The sequence below is a fragment of the Sus scrofa genome, chromosome 14, assembly GCF_054392235.1.
Source record: "Sus scrofa isolate SSC_HxYL_T2T_F1_AM1 chromosome 14, Sscrofa_HxYL_maternal_Yorkshire_Landrace_v2.0, whole genome shotgun sequence".
Taxonomy (NCBI): Eukaryota; Metazoa; Chordata; class Mammalia; order Artiodactyla; family Suidae; genus Sus; species Sus scrofa.
In genome coordinates, this window is record NC_139396.1 from 5,892,285 (window position 1) to 5,915,012 (window position 22,728).

The 22,728-nt window shown below is 43.9% G+C and overlaps 2 protein-coding genes across 3 annotated transcripts in view; both read right to left on the reverse strand.

Moving 5' to 3' along the window:
• Positions 1-169: 169 nt before the first annotated feature.
• Positions 170-12,126, reverse strand: LOC146396261 (interleukin-36 alpha-like). 2 transcript variants are annotated; one of them, XM_084997526.1, is made up of 6 exons: positions 11,840-11,870; positions 5,379-7,071; positions 4,486-4,598; positions 4,291-4,404; positions 3,980-4,119; positions 170-1,483 (listed from the first exon to the last, which is right to left on the reverse strand). In XM_084997526.1, exons 3-6 carry the CDS (start codon positions 4,496-4,498, stop codon positions 1,268-1,270), a joined length of 483 nt encoding a protein of 160 aa, XP_084853652.1. In that variant the 5' UTR covers positions 4,499-4,598; positions 5,379-7,071; positions 11,840-11,870; the 3' UTR covers positions 170-1,267. The 2 variants fall into 2 exon arrangements, with proteins under 2 accessions (XP_084853652.1, XP_084853651.1); XM_084997525.1 differs by lacking the exons at positions 5,379-7,071; positions 11,840-11,870 and adding an exon at positions 12,016-12,126.
• A 6,151-nt stretch (positions 12,127-18,277) lies between these two features.
• Positions 18,278-22,728, reverse strand: part of LOC146396262 (interleukin-36 gamma-like) — a 60,130-nt gene continuing 55,679 nt past the window's right edge. The window contains exons 7-10 of the mRNA XM_084994831.1: positions 21,915-22,182; positions 21,543-21,650; positions 20,772-20,911; positions 18,278-18,608 (exon numbers count right to left, since the gene is read on the reverse strand). Of these exons, the coding sequence (XP_084850957.1) occupies positions 18,366-18,608; positions 20,772-20,911; positions 21,543-21,650; positions 21,915-22,077 (654 nt within the window). The 5' untranslated portion in view covers positions 22,078-22,182 and the 3' untranslated portion in view covers positions 18,278-18,365. The remainder of the gene's footprint in view (positions 18,609-20,771; positions 20,912-21,542; positions 21,651-21,914; positions 22,183-22,728) is intronic.

Sequence of the window (22,728 nt, forward strand, 5' to 3'; positions counted from 1 at the left end):
GAAGATATCACCTTCCCCAACCATCCCACGGGTTCTTCTTTGCAATGAGAGACTTCATGAGAACCTCCTTTTCAAACTATAAAACCCCTGATACATGCAGAGTCAATATTACGACCACAATATTCTATTAAAGCCACTGCATTCATAACAGAGCAACTGAGAGGAAAAATAATGAGAAGATCAAATTTTTATTTCACAAATTTAATGAGATCCAGTGATAATGCTTTAGGTAAAAGCTTCATAAACATTAGATCTTCATTAAAACCAGCAGAGGAGTTCCCATTGTGGCTCAGTGGAAACAAATCTGACTAGTATCCATGAGGACGCAGGTTCAATCCCTGGCCTTGCTCAGTGGAAAGATCTGATGTTGTTGTGAGGTGTCATGTAGGTTGCAGACATGGTCCAGGTCGTGCATTACTGTGGCTGTGGTGTAGGCCAGCAGCTGCAGCTCCAATTCAACCCCTAGCCTGGGAATTTACAGATGCCACAGCAAATAAAATAAAATAAAATAAAGTAAAATAAAATAAAATTAAATTAAAATTTTAAAAAAAGAAACAGCTGAATATGTAACTTCCCTGAGACACAAGTCACGCCCAGGAAGGGGTCAACTTTCTTTTTGGCCTTTTCTTTTATGGAACTTATATGTCAGCATCTTCCCAGCAGGAGCCAAAAGATGTTGATTCAATGCCATGGAGCAATGTATCTGAAAATCCAGAGGTCTGGACTTGAAAGAATCATGACGCTCTTTTCTTATTTGAAGCATCATTAGCAAGTATGTTGAGTTTTCTTTATTATTTTTGTAAAGGTGTCATCATTTAGCTATGTGGCCATGCAAAGATCCTCAGTTTCTTTGGACTGTTTTCCATATGGCCCCTAAGAAAGGGCACAGAGCCTGGCCCAACACTCGGGTCATTGCCTGAATGTGTGGGTAGTGGAGAGTCGGCAGCAAGCTAACCCTTGTGTGAAAAGCCCAACCATAGTTTCTTCCTTCCTATTCTAGATGAGGATTTGACTGCTTACTCCCCTCTTAACCTAGCTTGGACTATCAAACACTGGACCTAATTCTGGCAACTCAGTCTTTCCTTGTTGAATGGTCAGTATGGCAATGTTCATCTCAGAAGCACTTTTTTTTTCTCCTTTCTTTAATTTTTAACTGAAGAACAGTTGATTTACAATGTTGTGCTTCAGAAGCACTTTGAGGGCTAGAACAAAGGGAACCAAGGTAAGACTCTCTGGGTGGAGAACAACCCCCAACCCAAGATCAACCTTAAGGCTTTAGTACAGTGAACCCAAAGTCAGTGGTGTAGAATTTCCCCAGTTCTTGGGTAAGAATGAGAGGACAGCCTCCATTGGGGCAGGAGGCGATGAACCAGCCGGGGAAGACCACAGACTCAAAGGTGGAGGTGCTGCCGTTCTTGTTGTGGTAGAAGAGGAAGGGCTTCACGGGCTCTGCCTGGTTGTACAGATCCATTATCTTCTGTTCCTGAATGGCCCCCAGGAGAAACATAACAGCTTGAATGGTTCCACATTTTTTACACATGAACAGTTTCTATCCAAGACAGCTTTCTCATGAAAGCTGCCTGGGCACCTCTATTTCATACTATACCATTAAAAGTTATAGGTCCCCTTCTACACTGTTGGTGGGAATATAAACTGGTACAGCTACTATGGAAAACAGTATGGAGGTTCCTTAGAAAACTAAATACAAAGCTACCACATGAGCCAGAAATCCCACTCCTGGGCATATAGCCAGACAAAACTACAATTAAAAAGATACATGCACCCCTAAGTTCATTGCAGCACTATTCGCAATAGCCAAGACATAGAAACAACCTAAATCTCCATCAGCAGAGGAATGGATTAAGAGTATATAGTACATATATACAATGGAATACTACTCAGCCATAAAAAGAATGATACAATGCCATTTGCAGCAACATGGATGCAACAAGAGATTCTCATACTAAGTGAAGGCAATCAGAAAGAGAAAAACAAATACCATATGATATCACTTATGTGGAGAATCTAAAACATGGCACAAATGAACCTATCTACAGAACAGAGACAGACTCACAGACATGAAGAGCAGACTTGTGGTTGCCAAGAGGTAGAGGGAGGGGGATAGACATGGAGTTTGGGGTTGGTAAGTGTGAACTATTAAATTTAGAATGGATAAACAATGATGTCCTGCTGTATAGCACAGGGAACTATATCCCATCTCTTGGGATAGAACATAATGGAAGACAATATGAGAAAAAGAATATATATATATATCTTCCATTATGTTCTATCACAAGAGATAGGATATATATATATATATGACTGGGTCACTTTGCTGTACAGCAGAAATTGGCACAACATTGTAAATCAAATATACTTTAATAAATAATACTTTGTAAATGTTAAGCTTAGGGTTGAAATATTAGTCTACAAATATTAGTCCCCATTGTGAGGCTTTGAAGGAAAATAATGTTGATGTAAAAGATTTTGAGAATATAAAAGACAATTTGGCCACTACCTATTAGCTTAGAAATGGGGAAACTCAAGGAATATTTGCATAAAAGTTACCATGAATTTTAAATTAAGACAAAGTTGTTTTCTGTCAGGTGTCTCCAACCATAGAACAATTGACATTTGGGTAGAATAGTCCTCTGTTGTAGGGGACTGCCTTGTGTACAGGGGAGGTTTAGCAGCCCCCGGCCTCTGCCCGCTAGAGATCAGTAGCATATTCTCCAGCCTCCAGGTGTGGCAAACAAAAATATCTCCAGCCATTGACAAATTTCTGGAGTGCAAAACAGCCCTTTGTCAAAAACCACTGTTTTATGTCTTGTCATCAAATAGAGTGTTTGCTATGCTTGTTTCCTAAAGCATACAAAGTCCTAGTTTGTGATCTTCTGATAAGGTAAAATATTTTTAAAATATTGGAGACTAGCAATCATTAAAACGTTTGTTACAGAGAATTAGTTTTGTTCACTTAAAGTTGAAAATTAGCCTTTGTCAAAAAGACGTTTTAATTTGCTCATCCACCTAGTGATAATAAACTACTGCAAATGCCATTCCTGATTCTACCCACACAAATACTGTTGGCCCTCCCTATCAGTAGCTTCTGCTTCTGTGGAATCAACCAACTGTGGACCAAAAGTATTCAAGAAAAAAACAAACCCAAGAAAATTCCCAAGAGTAAAACTCGAATTTGCTGTGTGCTAGTAACTATTTATATAGCGTTTACATTGTATTGGGTATTGTAAGTAATCTAGAGATGAATTAAAGTATATGGAAGGAAGAGTTTACATTGTGCTTCAGCAGGTTAAGAACCCAATGTAGTCTCTGCGAGGACGTGGGTTCAATCCCTGGCCTCACTCAGTGGATTAAGGATTGATCCAAAGTGGCCGAAGAGGTGATGTTGATGTGAAGATCTAGTGTTGCCATGGCTGTAGGGTAGGCCTCAGCGGCAGCTCCAATTCCACCCCTAGCCTGGTAACCTCCATATGCCATGGGTGTGGCCCTAAAAAGCAAAAAAAAATTAAAAAATAAAGGAATTTGAGTATCACTTTGGTATCCATGGAGGGTGAAGTGATCCTGCAATAAATCCCCCACAGATACAAAGAGATGACTCTGTGTGTGTGTGTGTGTGTGTGTGTGTGTGTTTACACACATATTCCATATCTACTTACATTCTATTGGAGTTAGGAATAAATTTAAAAGTCTTCCTCTTTGCTGAATTATTTTTAAAGTTAAAAAATATTAAAAATAATAAAATAATAAAAATAATTTAAAAATAAATTATTTTAAAATTTATTTTAGATTAGTTTCAAAAATCCCTGCAATTTTTTCTTATTCTTTAATAGTATGCACAACCCAAAAAGAACCAAAATAAATATGCATAAGGATAATAAATAACTTGTCCTTTAAAAGATCCTAAAAATCTAGAGTTTCCATCCAACGAGCACGTGACAAGACCCTTATTTTCTGTACTCACCTTAAGCTGTAGTGTGGGCTGCTCATTGACCTTTGTGCAGAACAGGCAGAGCTCTGGTTCCTTCAGTCCCAGGTAGATGAGAGACCCTTTGTCCTTCTCAAGAGCCTCCATATGATTGCATGGGATTAAGGTAACAGTGGCTGGGAACACAACACAGTCACAGAACAACCCCATGATCACCCTCTAGCTCATCATGGCCTGTGAGATAAGCCCAGTTAATAAGGCGATGAATAGTGAAGTGAAAAACTGAGCACACAACACGCAACAGAATTGGCCAAAAGGACTGCCTTTGACAGACCTTGGCTACTCACCAGGAACCATGTTGTTCTTCCTTGGGACTGCTTTAAGGGTCTGGTCTTGAAGGACCCACACCTGATGATTGACATCCTGAATATTCCCCCAAAGTGGGTGTGGCATGGATAACACTAAAAAAAAAATCAAAATGCAAATATGAGGGTGAGGGTACAGAAGAGCTTCCCTTTCCAATTTCTTTCCCTTTCACATACCTTTGCTACTCATTTTTGGTGGTAATGTTCCAGAAGGGCCGAGGGTTGATGGTGTTTATGTGCAGAATGACCCCCCAGGAGGACCCGTGTCAGTTCCAAGCCACAGTTCAGCCCTAAGTCAGAAAAAGAGCTGGTAACTAGCCCAAGAGTAACCCCAGTCAGATCTACACACCAAGAACCCACCTCTCTCCTTTACCTGCTCGCCTTCTTTGACCTAGCTTTCCTTCCAGCAGAAGCAGCTGAACCTATGACTCTTGTCCAGGCCTAAACCCGGAGCCTTAAGAAGGCAGGCGTGCCAAGGCCAGAGGCCCAGAAGCAAGAGAAGCTCAGCAGGCTTTGCAGCTACAGGGGACCTGGTGTGCCTAACCTATGAACTATGGCTTCCTAGGCCCTCTGCTGCTCTGATGGACTCTGACAGGGCCCAAGCCGTTGATCCATATCAGGAAGGAAGGAGGTTCTGCATACCCAGGTCTAGGACGGCCCAGAACCTTGAGTATTTGCTGAGATCCTGGTGCCAGGGGATGCAGTGCGGCTTTATATAAGGAAGTGTCAGTCACAGCACGGTTGTGACCTGTCATGCACCCTGAAAAAGGAGGGCAAGCTAAGACTTTAAGAGCAACCTCCAGGAAATTTAGTCATCCAACAGTGAGTTTGAGGAAAGAAGTATTATGGGACTGCCCCATTGCCAGTGACTAAACTCTGATGCTGCAGAATGATACAATGTAATGTTATTCCTAAACGTGGAAACCCCCAATGGGTGCAAGGTAGACTGATGAAGGGATGAGTTCCCTAAGACCTGTGTAGTTTATAAACACTCCTGGTCCAATCGCCACACCTCCTCCAATCTCAGATAAAAACAAAACAAGAGCAAAACAAAAATCAAAAATACCCACCCCAGTATAAGTTCCTCCAGCTTCTCAGAGCCTCACCTGGGCAAGGCCAGTTCTTGTACACCCTGGCCCTCATGGACTCTAGATTAGTGGGGAAGGGAGACAGGCTCTCAGATGCTCCAGTGCCCTGAGCTAGCAGACATGCATTAGGTCTTCCCCAAAGGGAAGCTGAGACAGTGCTATCAAACTCTGCCCCACCCTCTCAGCCCATCTGAGTTCACTTTCTCTGTGGTTCCCTGGCACCTTTCAGCACCACACCTCAAGGGCTTGCATCTCAGGGTCAACCTCAACCAACTGGGGAAGAGACTGGTGGATAAGTTTCCCAGCCTCCTCAACCTCTGGTGAGACAATGCTAAGATTTCTCACAGGATTCCTAGCTACCTCATCAGCTTACCTGGCCACATCAAGACACCCTCGTGTTCACACCCTACACTTTTCCAAGGGATTCTTGCTTCTTATTGGCATTTGAAAGGCTACTACAGCCTTGTCCTGGGTAGCCCCATAGCAGACCCCTCAGAATTGTGGAGTCATGAAGTGCCCACACTTAAGTGTGCAACAGGTTTACGGAAGTCAAAACTGGGATTCTGGAGTTCTGGTTATGGCTCAGCAGTAACAAACTCTACTAGTAACCATGAGAATGTGGGTTTTGTCCCTTGCTCAGTGGGTTAAGGATCCGGGGTTGCTGTGAGCTGTGGTGTAGGTTGCAGACATAGCTTGTATCCCAAGTTGCTGTTGCTGTGGTGTAGGCCAGTGGCTGCAGCTCTGATTGGACCCCTAATCTGGGAACCTCCATTTGCCACAGGTGTGACCCTAAAAAGCAAAAAACCAAAAACAAACAAAAAAATGTAATTCATAATCAAGCTGAGTCTATAAAGAGGTGCTGCTCCAATTATCCATTAGCATAAGTTGATTTCTACACTCTAAGAAGAAAATCCAGAGCCAATGACATCACCCCACGTTCCTTATACAGGACTGGACACACTTGGATACCTTAAGGAGAAGGTCTCAGTGTCTTGCCAAAAGGGACAAAGAAGCAAATATCCAGGACACACTGGTATGGAAGCTGCATATACTGATGCAAACTTATTCATGACCACAACAGATAAGATACAGGTCCTTTCAAATACCTTATTTCATCCTACAAATACATAGGGCTCTATAACACCTGGGAACTTAGCCCACAATGCCTAGTGGAGGTGAAGGTGGCTTTGATGATCTCAGATAACCTAAGACCTCTATGTATCTCTCCCTAGGATAAAGGTGACAGCCTTTACAGCCAAGGATGAGATGAGACATTGAGTCCAATATGATGAAGGAAACTTCTCCTTTTGTGAGAACAGAACTCTATAGGAATACAACTTAGAAATACAGCCTCTTTTCTCTCTTAAGCTATCCAGGACTGGATCTATCTTGGGATTTAATTTCTTGGCCCAAACATATCTATCCTTCACTACTTGGGTCAATGTCTAATAGTCACCTCAGCCCCATAAATCCTTCCCAAGTCTGATGGCATAGTCCCTGCTCTTCAATTTGACCGTTATTCACTTGCTGCCAAGTTGTTACATGGAACTGTCCTTGTTCTGTACACCCTTAATATGCAAATGTGGTCCATGGAGCAGCAGCATCTTCTAGTTGTTTGTCAGAAACACAGAATCTCTAGCTGTTTGTCAGAAACACAGACTTGCAGAATCAGGATCTGAAATAAAGGAGCGACAAAACCACTGTATGTTCTATGCTGATATAGAACACACCCATGCCAGTACTCTAGTTAGATCAGCACAAAAATAAAAAAGTCAGGATTCAGGGGCTTCCTGGCCCTGTCTGATGGAAAGGAGACAAGAAACCAGACTCACTCTCAAATTTTCTAGGTCTCTGGGACCTATGGGAGGTAGGTTGTCTTAGCACGGACGAAAGGGAGGGAAGATGAAAATAGTAAAGAAAAGAAGTTATTCCTGGGAGATCTTGTCATGGCTCAGAGGATAACAAATCCAACTAGTATCCATGAGGATGCAGGTTCGATCTTTCAAGTTGTTGTGGCTGTGGCATAGGCCAGTAGCTACAGCTCCAGTTCGACCCTATCCTGGGAAACTCCGTATGCCACGGGTGTGACCCTAAAAAGAAAAAAAAAAAGTCATTCCTGGAAGGCTGTGTCATAGACAGACCCTCACAAGGATTTTCACTTGGTATACTTAGTCTGATTGAGCCAGGACCCTCAAACTGTATTTGGTTTAATGTAGGCCAAACACTTTCATCAGAAGGAAAGAAAAAGCCTCTCCAGAGGAGGGTAGATTCACTCAAATAATTTTCCAAAGAAAAAAGCCATAAGTAATTGAAGATTACCAGGCATACAAGCAAACAAAATCATAACAAGAACAAAAACAGAAAAGAAACAAAATGAAGCAAGATAGCAGAAACATACCTACACAGACATCAGATTTTGTAATTACTATACACAGAGTTCAAAACAACTGTTCTATGTTTAACAAACAATTATCTAGAAGAGCAACCTATGAAAATTGGCAAGTTTGGAAGACCCATACAGCATCTCTAGAACCATAAAATGCAATAAACAAAAGAAGCCAATATTTGTATTTGGTGACAGACAGCACATAGCAGAAGAATTAAAGAGTGATGTCAGAAGAGTGGTGGTTTAAGAATTTCTAACGCTTGTCCCCTCCCAGAAACATCAATTTGAACAACTACCTTCACAAGAGCTCAGGATTCCCAGAGCACAGAAATAAAAGAAGATGCACTGAAGAAGGTAGGAAAGACAGGTTCACATTACTCCCATCACCCCTCTGCCATGGAGACATCCAACCTATGGGAGAAGGAGGTGAAATAAGGACCTGACTTCACAGCAGATTCTACCATAAGCACCCCTGGCACTGGACCAGCTCTTGCGGCCCCAGGTTATTAGCCTACCACAGCACCAGTCCAGTTACCCTGGCCCCAGCTCCTGGTGGGCTTGTGCAAATTCAGGCTACCAGGCCACCTCAGCACCAGGCAGGCTCCCAGGAGCCCAGGCTCCAGGTAGGCTCTTTGCCCTCCCTGGCACCAGGTTGACTCCCATGGCCCCAGGTTCCCAGCCTGCCTCCAGCACAGGAATGACTTCCACAGACCTAAAATCCAGATGAGCTTTCATGGAAGCAGGCTCCTGGCCTGTCTCAGTGCTAGGCTGGTGCTACTGACTCCAGGCTTTAGACAAGGTACCCTGATGAAGGCATGCTCCCATGGACACAGGCACCCAGCCCAGCCCAACACTGAGCTGCTCTACAGCCCCAGCTCCCAGACTGACTCTCATGGCAACTTCCAGGCTGGCCCCCATGGACCCAACATCCAGGCTGGCCCATGAACCCTGTAACTATAGGCTACAGGATGAATCCCACGCTCCAGATGTCAGGATTATCTAAGTGCTAGGGTGGCCCAGGTGGCCCCAGATTCCCAGCCAACTCCCATGAACCCAGGCTCTAAGTCTATCACAGCAGCATGCCAGCCCCTCTGGACACAAATGCTAGGCCCACCCCAGTGGTTCCTAGGACCCAATTGGCCTGCACAGACCCAGTATCCAGGCCCAACCACAGACTCAGATGCCAGGCCAGCTGCAGTGAACCCAGACACAAGACTGGCCCCTATGAATCCAAGCACCAGGTCTGGCCACCTGCTGACCCAGCCACAAGACCTGCCTGTCAAAGGACTCCAGCAGCAAGTCCTCCCATGGATACCACTAGATGCTCCACTCAAATTCTCTGGACAGTTCTGGGCTCTCCCTTTCAAAGCCAGACTATAAAGACTGGAAGAGGCAACTACCTCCTTAAATGCAGAGACACCAAAAAAGGCCACAAGGACCACAAATAATCAAGAAAACATGACTCCACAAAAGGAAACTAATAAAACTCCAATGACTGACACTAAAGAAATGGAGACAGGGAGTTCCTGTCATGACTCAGGGGGTTAAGGACCCTCCCCCTCCCCCCGATATATTGTCTATGAGGATGAGGTTTTGATTCATGGCCTCGCTCCGTGGGTTAAAAATCCATCATTGCCACAAGATGTGATATAAGCCACAGATGCGGCTCAGATCCAGAGTTGCCATGGCTGTGGCATAGGTGGTCAACTGTGGCTCTGATTTGACCCCTATCCCAGGAACTTCCATATGCCATAGGTGCAGCCATAAAAATAAAAAGAAAGAAAGAAGGAAGGAAGGAAGGAAGGAAAGAAAGAAAGGGAGATAAATGGACTGACAAATAATTCTGGAATAATCCTCTAAAGAAATTCAATGAGCTACAAGAGCACACAGATAATAAAATGAAATTAGAAAAATAATGCATCAAAACATGAGTCCAAAAAAAAAACAAACATAAACCATTAAATAAAAACCAACAGAAATCCCAGAGTTGAAGGACCCTTCAATTTTGCAGTGACTAAGCCGAAGAATTCCATAGACAGCTATGAAACAGAAACAGACTCATAGACTTAGAGAACAGATTTGTGGTTACCAAGGGGGAGGGAGGGAGGAGGAGGGGTGGATTGAGAGTTCAAGATTAGTAGAGGCAAACTGTTATATATCCAATGGATAAAAAGTGAGATCTTATTGTATAGCACAGGGAACTAACTATATTCAGTATAAACTGTAATGGAAAAGATAAGTAAGTAAGTAAATAAATAAAGAATAAATATCTGAATCACTTTATCGTACACCAGAAACTAACATAACATTGTAAATTAATTAAATAAATACCCTCTATACCTACTCAATATTTATTTTATTTTATTTTATTTATTTATTTATTTTTTTTGTCTTTTTTTTTGCCTTTTCTAGGGCTGCTCCCATGGCATATGGAGGTTCCCGGGCTAGGGGTCTTATCGGAGCTGTAGCTGCTGGCCTAAACCAGAGCCACAGCAACTCAGGATCTGAGCCAAGTCTGCAACCTACACCACAGCTCATGGCGATGCAGGATCCTTCACCCACTGAGCAAGGCCAGGGATCGAACCCACAACCTCATGGTTCTCAGTCAGATTTGTTAACCACTGAGCCATGGCGGGAACTCCAATATTTATTTTTTAAACATAGAAAGTAGGTCCTGAAGAGATTTCCTGAATTTTCTGGAAATCATAAGAATAATATAACAACATTTATCATTTATTGCTTACTGTGAATTCATTCCTTCATTAAATTCTCATAACCATTTCTTTAAAGCCATATGTAACAATAATTTAAATAATGCATAAAACAAAACAAAAAAGCTAAAACATCAATTATTTAAAAGAGAAATAAATCACGCATAAGTTTAAAAAAATAAATAAATTCGGGCATATGGGAAAGCCAGTAATTCTTTCATCTAAATTTTACAAAAAGTAAAATCATTTATGAAAGCTTTAAGTAAAAATACACAGATATTGAAATCCTAAAACATAGATCCATGCGGAATGACAAACATTTTGTTCCTTTCCAGAGGCTAGGGGCTTAATCTAGACAGCCTCAGGGAGAGGTCCTGTTGCAGGAGAAAAGAGACACCAAGACTTTGCACCAAGGCTTTTTACCAGGAAGCAGAGTTTATGCGCACCGGCACTGGCTCAGCGGATTAATATCCAGAGGCTGAGCCCTGAACACAGTGGAGTGTCACCTTGTGTACTCCATTAGTTTTCCTGCTGCATCTAAATTTCTTTGCCCTCCTTATCAGGTATACTATAAATTTTGAGCAGACATCTATATGCGTCTCCACTCATGGATATAGGTTATGTTACATTACCGCAGAACTGCGCATGCCTACACAGATGCTGGATTAGCACCTTGCCTTCGCTTTTTGACCTGTCAGGGCCTTGCCCACTCCCCACTGCAGTCCTGCAGGCAGGGGTGGTACAGCCTCCCAGTGAGGAGAAAGAGGGGCCACTTCCCCATCCTATGGCCTCCTCCAGCCCATTGGCAAAATTAAGCACCACAATTTGCTTGACAGAAAGAATACTCGACAAAGGAAAATTATTTTAAATTCAAATGTTGTGTTGAAGACAACCGATGATGTCCTTGAAACCCTCATTTTTTCAAAGACCGTGAACACCGTCTTGAGTTTTCCACCTAGAAGAATAAACTTTGTCACCAGTCCTCTTATCTCCGACTTTTCCACTTTCCAAAACAAGATTTTCTCCTCCATGTAGCCAGCTTTCTCTAGGTCTCACTGGCTGTGGGAAGGGGTTCATACCGACCAGGATGACTCATTTGTCTGAGCCTTCTTACACAAAGCTGTGGGAGTGGCTCACCCCTGAAATGCTGAGGAGAGCTTTTGTTCCTCTTTACCCCCTCATTCCCTGCCCCCTGCAGAGGGCAAGTGATTTTTCCCCATTAGCTTTGTAGGAGAAAATGTCCCAATAAAATGTAGAAAGGAGAGACCCCAGCCATGATGACAAAGCAAAGTCTAGCCCACTGCCCAACCAGTCCTCCCCCATGCATCTGCTTCCGCATCTACTACCTTGCCTGACGTCACTCCAGTCCAACTAGTCAGGCTTGGACCCGGAAGATGTAACCCATAAAAGCCTTATGAAACCCTTCTTCCGGGCTCAGACTCTGGAGAGCGATCTCCTCTGAGCCCGCCTGCGTAATAAAACTGAGTTCTCCAACTCTCCAAGTGCTCGCTTGGTTTCTCACCGGGTAAAAGAGCTGATCCACTGCAGCTGCAAAGCTGCCGGAGCTGGTACGCTACAGCCACGGGGCTGTCGCCAGAGCTGATACGCTGCAGCGCAGGGCTGCTGAGTATCTGCTGTAACAGCTTGAGGAATTTGTTTACTAACCCACTTGACAGAGGGAGATTTCAGAGGGATGAGGAAAAAAGCCTGTGACACAGAACCTTGCCTCCTGATATTGAATGTACTCTGCTAAGTATTATTTTGCCCGCTCTAGACACAGCTCAGCCAATAGGGAACTGTGTGTTGTGATTTGTAATAAGAAATATACATTTAGCCTTGGTCCCCATTTCTGGCACAGAGCTCCTGGGACCCTTGGAATTTCTTTGATAGGGAGAGCAATAAATGTCTTTTGTATGTTAATGAGGTGCTTTGGTGAGTTTCCAGGAAGTCTCACCATTCCCTTAGAGAGTTGGAACTTTAATTGCCACCCAGCCCTGACCTCCGGGGAGAGGGGAGGGGCTGGAGGTTGAATCAGTTGCCAATGGCCAATGATTTAATCTCTCCTAGCTGTGTCATGAAAACAGTATAAAAACCCAAAATTATGGGGTTTGGAGAACTTTTAGATTGGTCAACACGTTCAAATTTGGGGAGAGCGGTGCCCTCGGGGAGCACAGGAGCATGATCCTCTGTCTCTGTTCCTTGTCACATGCACCTCTTCCATCTCTGGCCCTAGTCTAAACCTTGTAAATTGGAATTGACCGGGACTGTTTTAATGTACTAGGTCTAAAGTTCACCCAAACACCTGAGTGTTTCATTTACACCCCCAGGTGATTCCAGGACTGCTTCACGTTTGAGAAACGGAAGCACAACACAGTTCAGCACTTCTGTCATTGCATGATGATGATGGTAGCCCAGAGGGCTCCGCCTGGGATGGGTCATCTGCTGACATCCTGCTGCATGAGGACAGCCCCAGAGATGGGAATGAGGTGGTTCAGGTTTGCCATCGTGCTCTGTATAATTGTTGCTGATTTCTCAGTGTTTCATAATACCCCAACGCCAAGAGACAGAAATTGAAAGATCCAAAATCAAGAGTATCATTATTTCCAACGCCAAAATTAATGTCAGTACCACCCTCAGCAAGTCACATCAACTCCATGTACCTCCCTTTCCCCATCCATAGTATGAAAAGCCTGAAGAATATGATGTCATTAAGAATTATCCAATTCCGGAGTTCCCGTTGTGGTGCAGTGGTTAACGAATCCGACTAGGAACCATGAGGTTGCGGGTTCGGTCCCTGCCCTTGCTCAGTGGGTTAACGATCCAGCGTTGCCGTGAGCTGTGGTGTAGGTTGCAGACGCGGCTCGGATCCCGCGTTGCTGTGGCTCTGGCGTAGGCCGGTGGCTACAGCTCCGATTCAACCCCTAGCCTGGGAACCTCCATATGCCGTGGGAGCGGCCCAAGAAATAGCAACAACAACAACAGCAAAAAGACAAAAAGACAAAAGACAAAATAAATAAATAAATAAATAAAAGATTAGAAAAAAAAAAAAGTATTATCCAATTCCTGGGAGGAAAACAAGGCAAAAAGATTACTGATGTCGTTCTTTTTAAGTGAAGTATGGTTGGTTTACCATGTTTCAGGTATACAACAAAGCAATTTGGTTTTTCATTTTTTTTTGCGGGGGTGTCTTTTTTTTTTGCTTTTTAGGGCCACAGCTGTGGTGTATGGAGTTTCCCAGGCTAGGGGTCGAATCAGTGCTGTAGCCACTGGTCTATGCCGCAGCCACAGCAATGCCAGATCTGAGCTGTGTTTGCAACCTACATCCCAGCTCAGGGGCAACATCGGATCCTTAACCCATTGAGCGAGGCCAGAGATCAAACCTGTGTCCTCTGGATGCTAATCAGATTTGTTTCCACTGAGCCACAATGGAAACTCCAAAAGCAATTCAGTTTTATATGTACTTTCCTTTTCAGATTCTTTTTCATTATAGGTTATTACAAGATACTGAATGTAGTTCCCTGTGCTATACAGTAGGTCCCTGTTTTTTTTCTATTTTATGCATAATAGTGTGTATCTGTTAATCACAAATTCCCAATTTATCCTTCTCCCCCTTTCCCCTTTGGTAATCATAAGTTTGTTTTCTATGTCTGTGAGTCTGTTTCTGTTTTGTAAATAAGTTCATTTGTATAATTTTTTAGATTCCACTTATATGTGTTATATGGTATTTGTTTTTCTCTGTCTGACTGACTTCATTTAATAAGATAATCTCTAGGTCCATCTATGTTGGTATAAATGGCATTATTTCATTCGTTTTTATGACTTAGTAGTATCCCACTATATATATATATATACACACACACACACATATATTCACATATTCTTTTTTCATTTTTAAAAATTGTATTGAAGAGTAGTTGATTTACAAGATTGTGATAATTTCTGCTGTATAACAAAGTGATTCAGTTACACATGTACACACATCCATTTTCTTTCAGCTTCTTTTCCTACATAGATCATCATAGATTATTGGGTAGAGTTCCCTGTGCTATACAGCAGGTCCCTGATGGCCAATTGTTCCATAGACCTCAGTGTGCATATGCCAACCCCAAACCACCAGTTTATCCCTCCCCTCTCACCTGTCTCCTTTGGTAACCACAGGTTTTTCAAAGTCTGTGAGTCTGTTTCTATTCTGTAAATAAGTTCATTTGTATTCTTTTTTAAAATTTCACATGTAAGTGATATCATATGATGTCTGTCACTGTCTGATGAATTTTACCTAGTATGATAATTTCTAGGTCTATCCATGTTGCTGCAAATGGCATTATTTCATTTTTATGGCTGAGTAATATTCCATTGTATATATGCACTTTTTTTTTTTTTTTTTTTTTTTTGCTTTTTAGGGCCACACTCAAGACACATGGAAGTTCACAGGCTAGGGGTCAAATTGGAGCTGTAGCCACCAGCCTACACCACAGCCACAACAATTTGGAATCTGAGCTGTGTCTGCAACCTACACCACGCTCACAGCAATGTGGGATCCTTAACCCACTGAGCAAGACCAGGGATTGAACCTGCGTCCTCATGGATACTAGTCAGATTTGTTTCTGCTAAGCCACGACAAGAACTCCTATGCATTACATCTTTATCCATTCATCTGTCAATGTACATTTAGGTTTCTTTCATGTCTTGGCAATTGTAGATAGTGCTGCCATGAACATTGAGGTACATGTATATTTTCAAATTAGAATTTTCATCACTTCTAGGCATATATCCAGGTGTGGGATGGCTGGATCATATGGTAAATCTATTGTTTAGTTTTTTAAGGAATGTCCATACTGTTCTTCATAGTGGTTACCCCATTTGACATTCCCACCAATAGTCTAGGAGGGCTCCCTTTTCCCTATGGGTGTGCCTTTGCAATGTCATACTAGAGCATTATCTACAGGCTCACCCAAGGGTCAACTCATTTGCTATGAACACAGTTTTGTTTGACTTACTCTTAACTTGTAGAAGATAAAGAGCATATGATTTTTGTCCATGCAAATGACATTAAATCCCATAGAAAAGATAATGTATGAATTGAACTTCAAGAAATAGAAGTAAAAGCATTTACATAGACAGGTGTGGGAAAACAGAAAAAGAACAGCAAAAGACTTTGGAGTTGCCTCAGGAAATAGAAAGTCCTTGGCTCAGAATATGATAGGGGCAGAAGAACACTGCTTTGAACCATAGACATTATGAATTTGATTTGGTAAGAATGTTCTTTTTTAAAGCCTAAGGGGAAAAAAAAATGTCTCGCTGACATGAAGAATTAGTAATCACAACCATTGGTCTGAGGGTCTTAGGGAGCATCTTCGGTCCCCATACCCACCTGTTTGAGTCAGGGGAGAGCATCTTCAGGAAGTAGCTTTGGCCTTCAGCAGTCCTGGTGCCAGAAGATGTGAGCCCCAAAGCAGCTTAAAAGAAAATCATCCTGCTCAACTGTTTTCTCTGTAACAGTGACTGTAGTGGCAAGGTGCTTAATTATCCCCTGGACCCCAAAGCCCCTCTCCCAGTGCATCAAGGCTCTCTGTGGCACCTTGTTGCTGAAGATCCAGAAGAACCAAATCTTTGAATGAATGTTGGCCTGGAGCTCCTGGTACTCAGATGAAAGAGCAGTTGACATAGAAAATGCATGAAAACTGGGCATGCACCAGGAGATCACCTGAAATTAAAGGTGTTGCTACTCACAGGAGCTTTCCGTGATTTCATACACTGCCAGATTGGGTGTGATATTTCTCAAATGTGATGGGTAAGCCAAGGATCCATGGATGTCTGTTCTGTTCTTTAAGCTATGAGATAATTGGGTTTTCATTTTGATTACTCTCTAAATATGTTATCAGAATCACTTCCGGATCCCCAGAATGACCACTTTACCCCTGAGCCCAGCTACACAACAGCAGGACTTATATTTGAGTTTTGAGTGACCGCTTATGTGGGCCAAGTGACAGTCCAGGGTGTCACAGTGCCTGCATGAACAAAGATTTCACAGTAGAGAAAGGATAAGGGAAAACTGAATCATCACACAGCCTAGTAGGATGGAGTTGCCATATCACCCAGAACCATAATCATGTCACAAGAGAATGTGTCATCAGATCCCAATTGTCAGGTGCAACAATTGACAATGTAACCACGTAAACTGGCAGATGTAACAACCCGACACCATTTATTAGCAGTAAGTGTAGTACTAAATAGCCAGTGACTAATTCTTCTATTTGCTATTCCAGAACTAATTGGTTTAGTGCCTACTTTAATGTTGACTTTTATAAAACTGCATGCTAAAAATATATTTAATTGAAGAAGAAAACTTTTAAGAATCAGACATAGTGAATTACCATGCAACTAGAGACTCTCATACTAAGTGAGCCAAGTCAGAAAGAGAAAGACAAATACCATATGATATCACTTATACCTGGAACCTAATACATAGCACAAATGGACTTATCTACAGAACAGAAACGAATTCATGGACGTAGAGAACAGACTTGTGGTTGCCAAGGGGGAGGGGGAGGGAGTGGGGTGGACTGGGAGTTTGGCACCAGTAGATGCAAACTATTGCATTTGGAATAGATAAGCAGTATGATCCTGCTGTGTAGAACAGGGAACTATATCCAATCACTTGTGATGGAACATGATGGAGGATAATGCAAGAAAAAGAATGTGTATATATGTATAACTGGGTCATTTTGCTGCACAGCAGAAATTGACAGAACATTTAAAATCAACTATAATAAAAATTTTTTAACTTGAAAATTGTTTTTAAGAGATACTGCTTTACTGATGGCTTACTAACATGCCTAGTAGAGTATGTGGTCCTATAGTCCAAAAGTTTAAAAAAAACTAAATTACTGGTCCTATTCTGTTGGTTGTATTTAAGCAAACCTAATTTTCTGCATTTGCAGTATCAGAGTGAAAATATCTACTCTGTACAGAACCAGATCTGAGCTACATCTTTCTACAATTATACCCTCAATCAGTTATTTTATTTCATCAGAATGTATCATCCAAAGCATGGCTGGTGGGAAAGCTAGGCTCTCTGTCCCCAAAAAGGGGCATGTTTACTGCAGTTTTTAAAGGGAGTATGTGATGGTGAGTATGCCTAAAAGGAAAAGCCTAGAGGAAGCAGAGACAAAGCAAGGCCATGGTACTGCACAAAAAGTCAAAGAGCAGTGCCCTTTAACACGCAATATCCCCGACCCCACCCTCTCACCATTGATAAGCCCCAGTGCTCACCCACAGTGGTGTCTTCATTCAATTACTCTTGCTGATTTCAGCTGACTCTGTATTTCCTGTTTAATTTTATGCTAGGCTTTTTTTTTATTGCATAAATACATGGTGTTTATATTTGGCTTTATGTTAACACATTAGAATTAGACAAAAATAATTAAGAATTGTTTTTCTTTACATGGTCCTAACCCTTTAAAGGCTGTATTATACACCTTGCAATATACCAGCAACATATCATGATTATGAGAAATGTAATCTCATAAGGAAAGAAAACAAAACAAAAACAAAGATCAGCTCCACACTAGTCCCAGGATTTGGGGTACAATTCATGAGCTCAGAGGCTTTACAACTACCCCCTGGGGAGAGACCCCTGTTGTTCTGGGGCCCCAATGTGCTTATACAGCTGGCTTGAGGGACAGACAATTTCAGCTTGCAACAGAGCCTCACATCCCATCCCTCCGACTACTGAGCCCACATTCTGTTCCTTGGTTCCCACAAAGTCATCGCTTCTTCATTCATATATGACAAGAACGGGGCGTGGCCCACTTCTCAGCATCCATGTGAAATGAGATCATACAGATGAAAACACATTGGAAACTAGAAATTTTAAGACAAAGCTGCCGCCACTAGGTGGCGATCAAAAGACCTGAAATCTAAAATGAAGGCCGTATTGTACATTTTCCCTCGGTCAGAAGTGTGGATGATGGGCTGGCCTCTCTCAGAGGAGGCGATGAACCAGCCAGGAAAGGCCACGGACTCAAAGCTGGAGGTCCTGGTGGTCTTGTTGTGATAGAAGAGGAAGGACTTCACGGGCTCGGCCTGATTGTGCAGACCCAGTATCTTCTGCTCCTGGAACCGGACAGAAAACTCCAGAAGGAGAAGCAGGGCTGTATGAGTAGTTCCAGGCTACTTGTACACAACCAGTAAACATTGCAAAGTTTGCAACAAATAAATATTGCATCTATTAAAGCAACAGCTGAGTGGGCTTATTTTCCCAGCCCCCACCCTCAAATCCAGAGGTGGCATGGGAATGACACAGCGGGCTGGTTAAAGGACAAGTGGTCACACTTGAATGACGGATTGGAACTCTCACCATACTAGAGGCTGAGGGGACCCCCAAGGAAAAGGAAAGACGTGCAAATTTGTAGCAGGAAGCCTAGGACCACTCCACAGCTCATGGCAATGCCTGATCCTTAACCCACTGAGCGAGGCCAGGGATTGAACTGGCATCCTCATGGATACTCATCGGGTTTGTAACATGCTGAGCCACAACAGGAACTCCTTGAATGACTTTTGCTGTAATTATCATAAAATTCAAAGTCTTTACTACCAGAGCCTGTAGAGTCTACACCATCCAGCTCTCACTTACACAGCTGAAAACATACGGTTCAGTCCTCATCTTTGACGTCGCAATCCACACTGACTGTGTCAGCAAGTCCCGTTGACTCCACTTATCCTATTTCCAGAATCTGACCATTGTCTTCCGACCCCCGCACCATCCCCTCAGCCCTCAGAACACACCTGGATCACCCCAAAGTCTCCGGGAGGGCTTTCGCCTTGACCTTCACCCTCTGCTTCAGGTGGCAGCCAAAATAATCCTTTGTATTTATTGCTCCGAAGTTTTAATTATAGTTGATTTACAATATTCCCTCCATTTCTGCTGTACAGCAAAAAACAATTCTGTTTAAACCTCTGCCCATTCATGTCACTCCTCTGTTCCCGACATTCAAACAATTTCCTGTTTCACTCTGATTGAAAGGGAAAGTTCTCACAAGGTCTGCAAGGCCCTTCATGACCCGTCTCCTCCCACCTTGCCCATTCCTTCACTAGTCCTTGAACTTGCCCTCCCTGGACAGCCTGCCGGCTAACTCCCTGGTGTCGTCTACTCTGTGTTAAAACCCCCCATTTGTGATAATCCCTGCTGCTTTGCTTATCATGGCAGCCAGACGCCAACTGTTCCCGGCACTGCCAGTCTCTCTACCCTGCTCTACTCTTCTTTCCCAGGGAGCATAACACCCTTTAACCTCTCATGATTTACCTGCGATGATTACACTTCTTGTGGATCACCTCTCTCCTCCCACTAGAATCCAGGCCCCAGGAGGGCAGGGCTCTTTGCCACTCTGTGCACTGACAATTCTCCGATACCTGTAACAGGGTCAGCAGCCAGTGAGAAAGCACATCTTTGCTGACTTGGATTGGACTGGTTTGAATCAGACTGAATCGCAGTAAACTGAAGTTATAAGAAACAAGTGGTTTACGATAGGCAGTTATACTAAATACATACATACATACATACATACACAAAACCAACCAGAGAACTTGAACGGTAACACAGCAAAAGTTGACATTTCAAAAACACAATAGAAGGCTAATTTAGAAGCATTCTCATTGTGGCTCAGTGGGTTAAGGACCTAACATTGTCTCTGTGGGGATGCGGGTTCAATCCCTGGCCTCCCTCAGTGGCTTAAGGATCTGGCATTGCTGCAAGCTGTGGTGTAGGTCACAGATGTGGCTGGATCTGGGGTTGCTGTGGTTGTGGCGCAGGCTGCAGCTCCAGCTTCAGTTCAACCACCAGCAGCCTCGGAACTTCTGTGTGCAACAAGTGCAGCTATAAAAAATTAAAAAAAATAAAATAATTGAGCAGACAGTATGGGAATTAAAAGGTAATCATGATCTTGGAGACTGAATCAAGAATCCTCCCAGATTTCCACATAGAAAAGACAAAAAATATGAAAAACTAGGTGATCTATTGAAGTGAGATCTAGAAATTCCAGTGACTGATGAATAAGAATTCCTAAAGGAGGAAGAAAGCAGAATAAAGGAGAGAATATACTTGAAGAAACAACGGCTGAAAGTACCATAGTATTCAAGATAAGGGTCCTCAACTAGTGAGAGGCAGGATTAAATCAAAGAAAAGCCAACTGCATGCACATTATTCAAAAGGAGCTAGGAATAAATACGCTTAAGGACAGGAGGATATTACACTTTTGTTTGTTTGCTTTTGTCACCCACCTTCAGCTGCAATGTGGGCTGTCCCCCAATGTCCTGACAATACAGACACCTTTCTGGATTCTCTATTCCAAAATAAGTGGGAACCCCTTTGCCTTGCTCAAGAGACTCCGGATACTTGCATGGGACAACAGTGACGGTGACTGATACGAGGGGACAAAGTGTCAGTGTCCTTTGGAAGTCAGGAAAGACCAGGATTTTCCAGGCAGGGCTGGAAGAGACCTTAAGAATGTAATCCTTACTAACCTAGACCCATAGAGTGGCCATCCCGATATTCATTCATTCATTCATTCATTCATTCATACCATGTGCCAAGCACAGCCCTAGGAAATGGAGCAAACACAGTTCAACAGAAAGCAGACCCTACCCTTGAGATTTGCACACCTCTCTTTGAACACCTGGGGGTGGGATGCTTCAAACCCAAGCAGCCCTCTGATCCTTGGAGAGCTCTGTCCATGGGCAAGTTTTGCCTACGATGATGCTGCCTTCCCATGGTACCCACCCAGTTCATCCTCCTAAGACACCAGAAGTCCTCAGAGGCCACCAGCCTCTCCTTTTCCCTAGGTCAGGCCTTCACATTGCTGAAAGCAGCTCTCCTGCCTCCCAGGAGGCCGCCCCACTCCCTCTGCTTTCTGTGCCCTGGGCCAAGACAGCCCTTCCCAGGCGGGTGTGGGATTCCTCCCCCTCCAGGAAGCTGCACTTTCAGGAAAGGCTGGATGCCAGCCTCCCAGCCGCGCTGACCTGAGGGGCAGCCACACCATGACCTCCACCTACCTGGAGCCACACTGCTACTCCGTGGAACGGTCATGAGGGTCTGACCCCGAAGGATCCACACCTGTTGACTCAAGTCGGAGACTTGCCCAGTCTGAGGTTTATCCATGACTGTTGAAACGAAAAAGAATAATGAAGAAACATGGCCAAGGTTGCTGTACCCGATGCTTGGAGAAAGATCAGCTAGCCCAGGACTCTCAGGAAGGTGGGGTCAGGGTCTGTACACCAAGACCACCAGCTCTCGTGTGACCCATCGGTCCAGCCTTTCTTTCCAGTGAAGCTGTGGGCTCTGGTGAGCAGGGCAAGGGCCATCGCAGTCTAAGAGGCTTCCCATAATTACACGGATAAGGCCCAGACACTCGCTTTGATGCTCACTCCGTGCTTGGCCCAGGGCTGGGTCTGGAACTGGAGCCATGAGTAAGAAATGGTCCTCGCCCTCTGGGATCCTGTGGTCCAGTGGGAGGTGGGCAGCACTGGGTGGTGAGGCCCCTACGGAGGAGGGGCAGAGGCAGCTGGGGCGTCTGGAAGAGACAGGCATGAGCGCAGGTGTCCCCAGCCTCCAGACTCCTTCCCAGCATCACCTGTTGCATGGGGTCTTCCACGGTCTCCCCAAGTGCCTACCACAGTGGGGTTGTCTCGGCACCTGCGGGGACAGTGAGAGGTGGTCTGAGCCTCAGGAAATGTTTCCCAGGCCCTCCCGGGACACCAGTTCCTAAGGTCCTGATTCCGGACAGGGAGCTGGGAAGCCTGGCCTGAGGCCCAGGATCTGAGCCATCTCTTGGGACAAAGGTTCAAGGTAGGAGCTCCTGTTGTGGCTCAGCAGGTTAAAAACCCAACTAGTATCCATCAGGATGCTGGTTCAATCCCTGGCCTCGCTCAGTGGGCTAAAGATCCAGTGTGGCCTTGAGCCGCGGCCTAGGTCGCAGATCTGGCATTGCTGTGACTGCGGCTGTGGTACAGGCTGGCAGCTGCAGGTCTGATTCGACCCCTAGCCCAGGAACTTCCATATGCAGCCCTAAAAAGAAAAAAGAAACAAATTTTTAAATTAGAGTTCCCACAGTGGCACAATGGGATCAGGGGCACCTTGGGAACACTGGGACAAAGGCTTGATCCCTGACCCAGCGCAGTGGGTTAAGAATCCAGTGAAGCCACAGCTGTCACTCAGGTCGCAGATTGCGGCTCAGATCTG

Bases quoted from the DNA above. Each gene is read 5' to 3' on its own strand.
- LOC146396261 (XM_084997525.1), bottom strand. The intron at 4,120-4,290 runs GTGAGTAGCCAA...TTGTGTTCCCAG, and splicing joins GAAGAACAACATGGTTCCTG to CCACTGTTACCTTAATCCCA. The intron at 1,484-3,979 runs GTGAGTACAGAA...GGGGCCATTCAG, and splicing joins AGCCCACACTACAGCTTAAG to GAACAGAAGATAATGGATCT.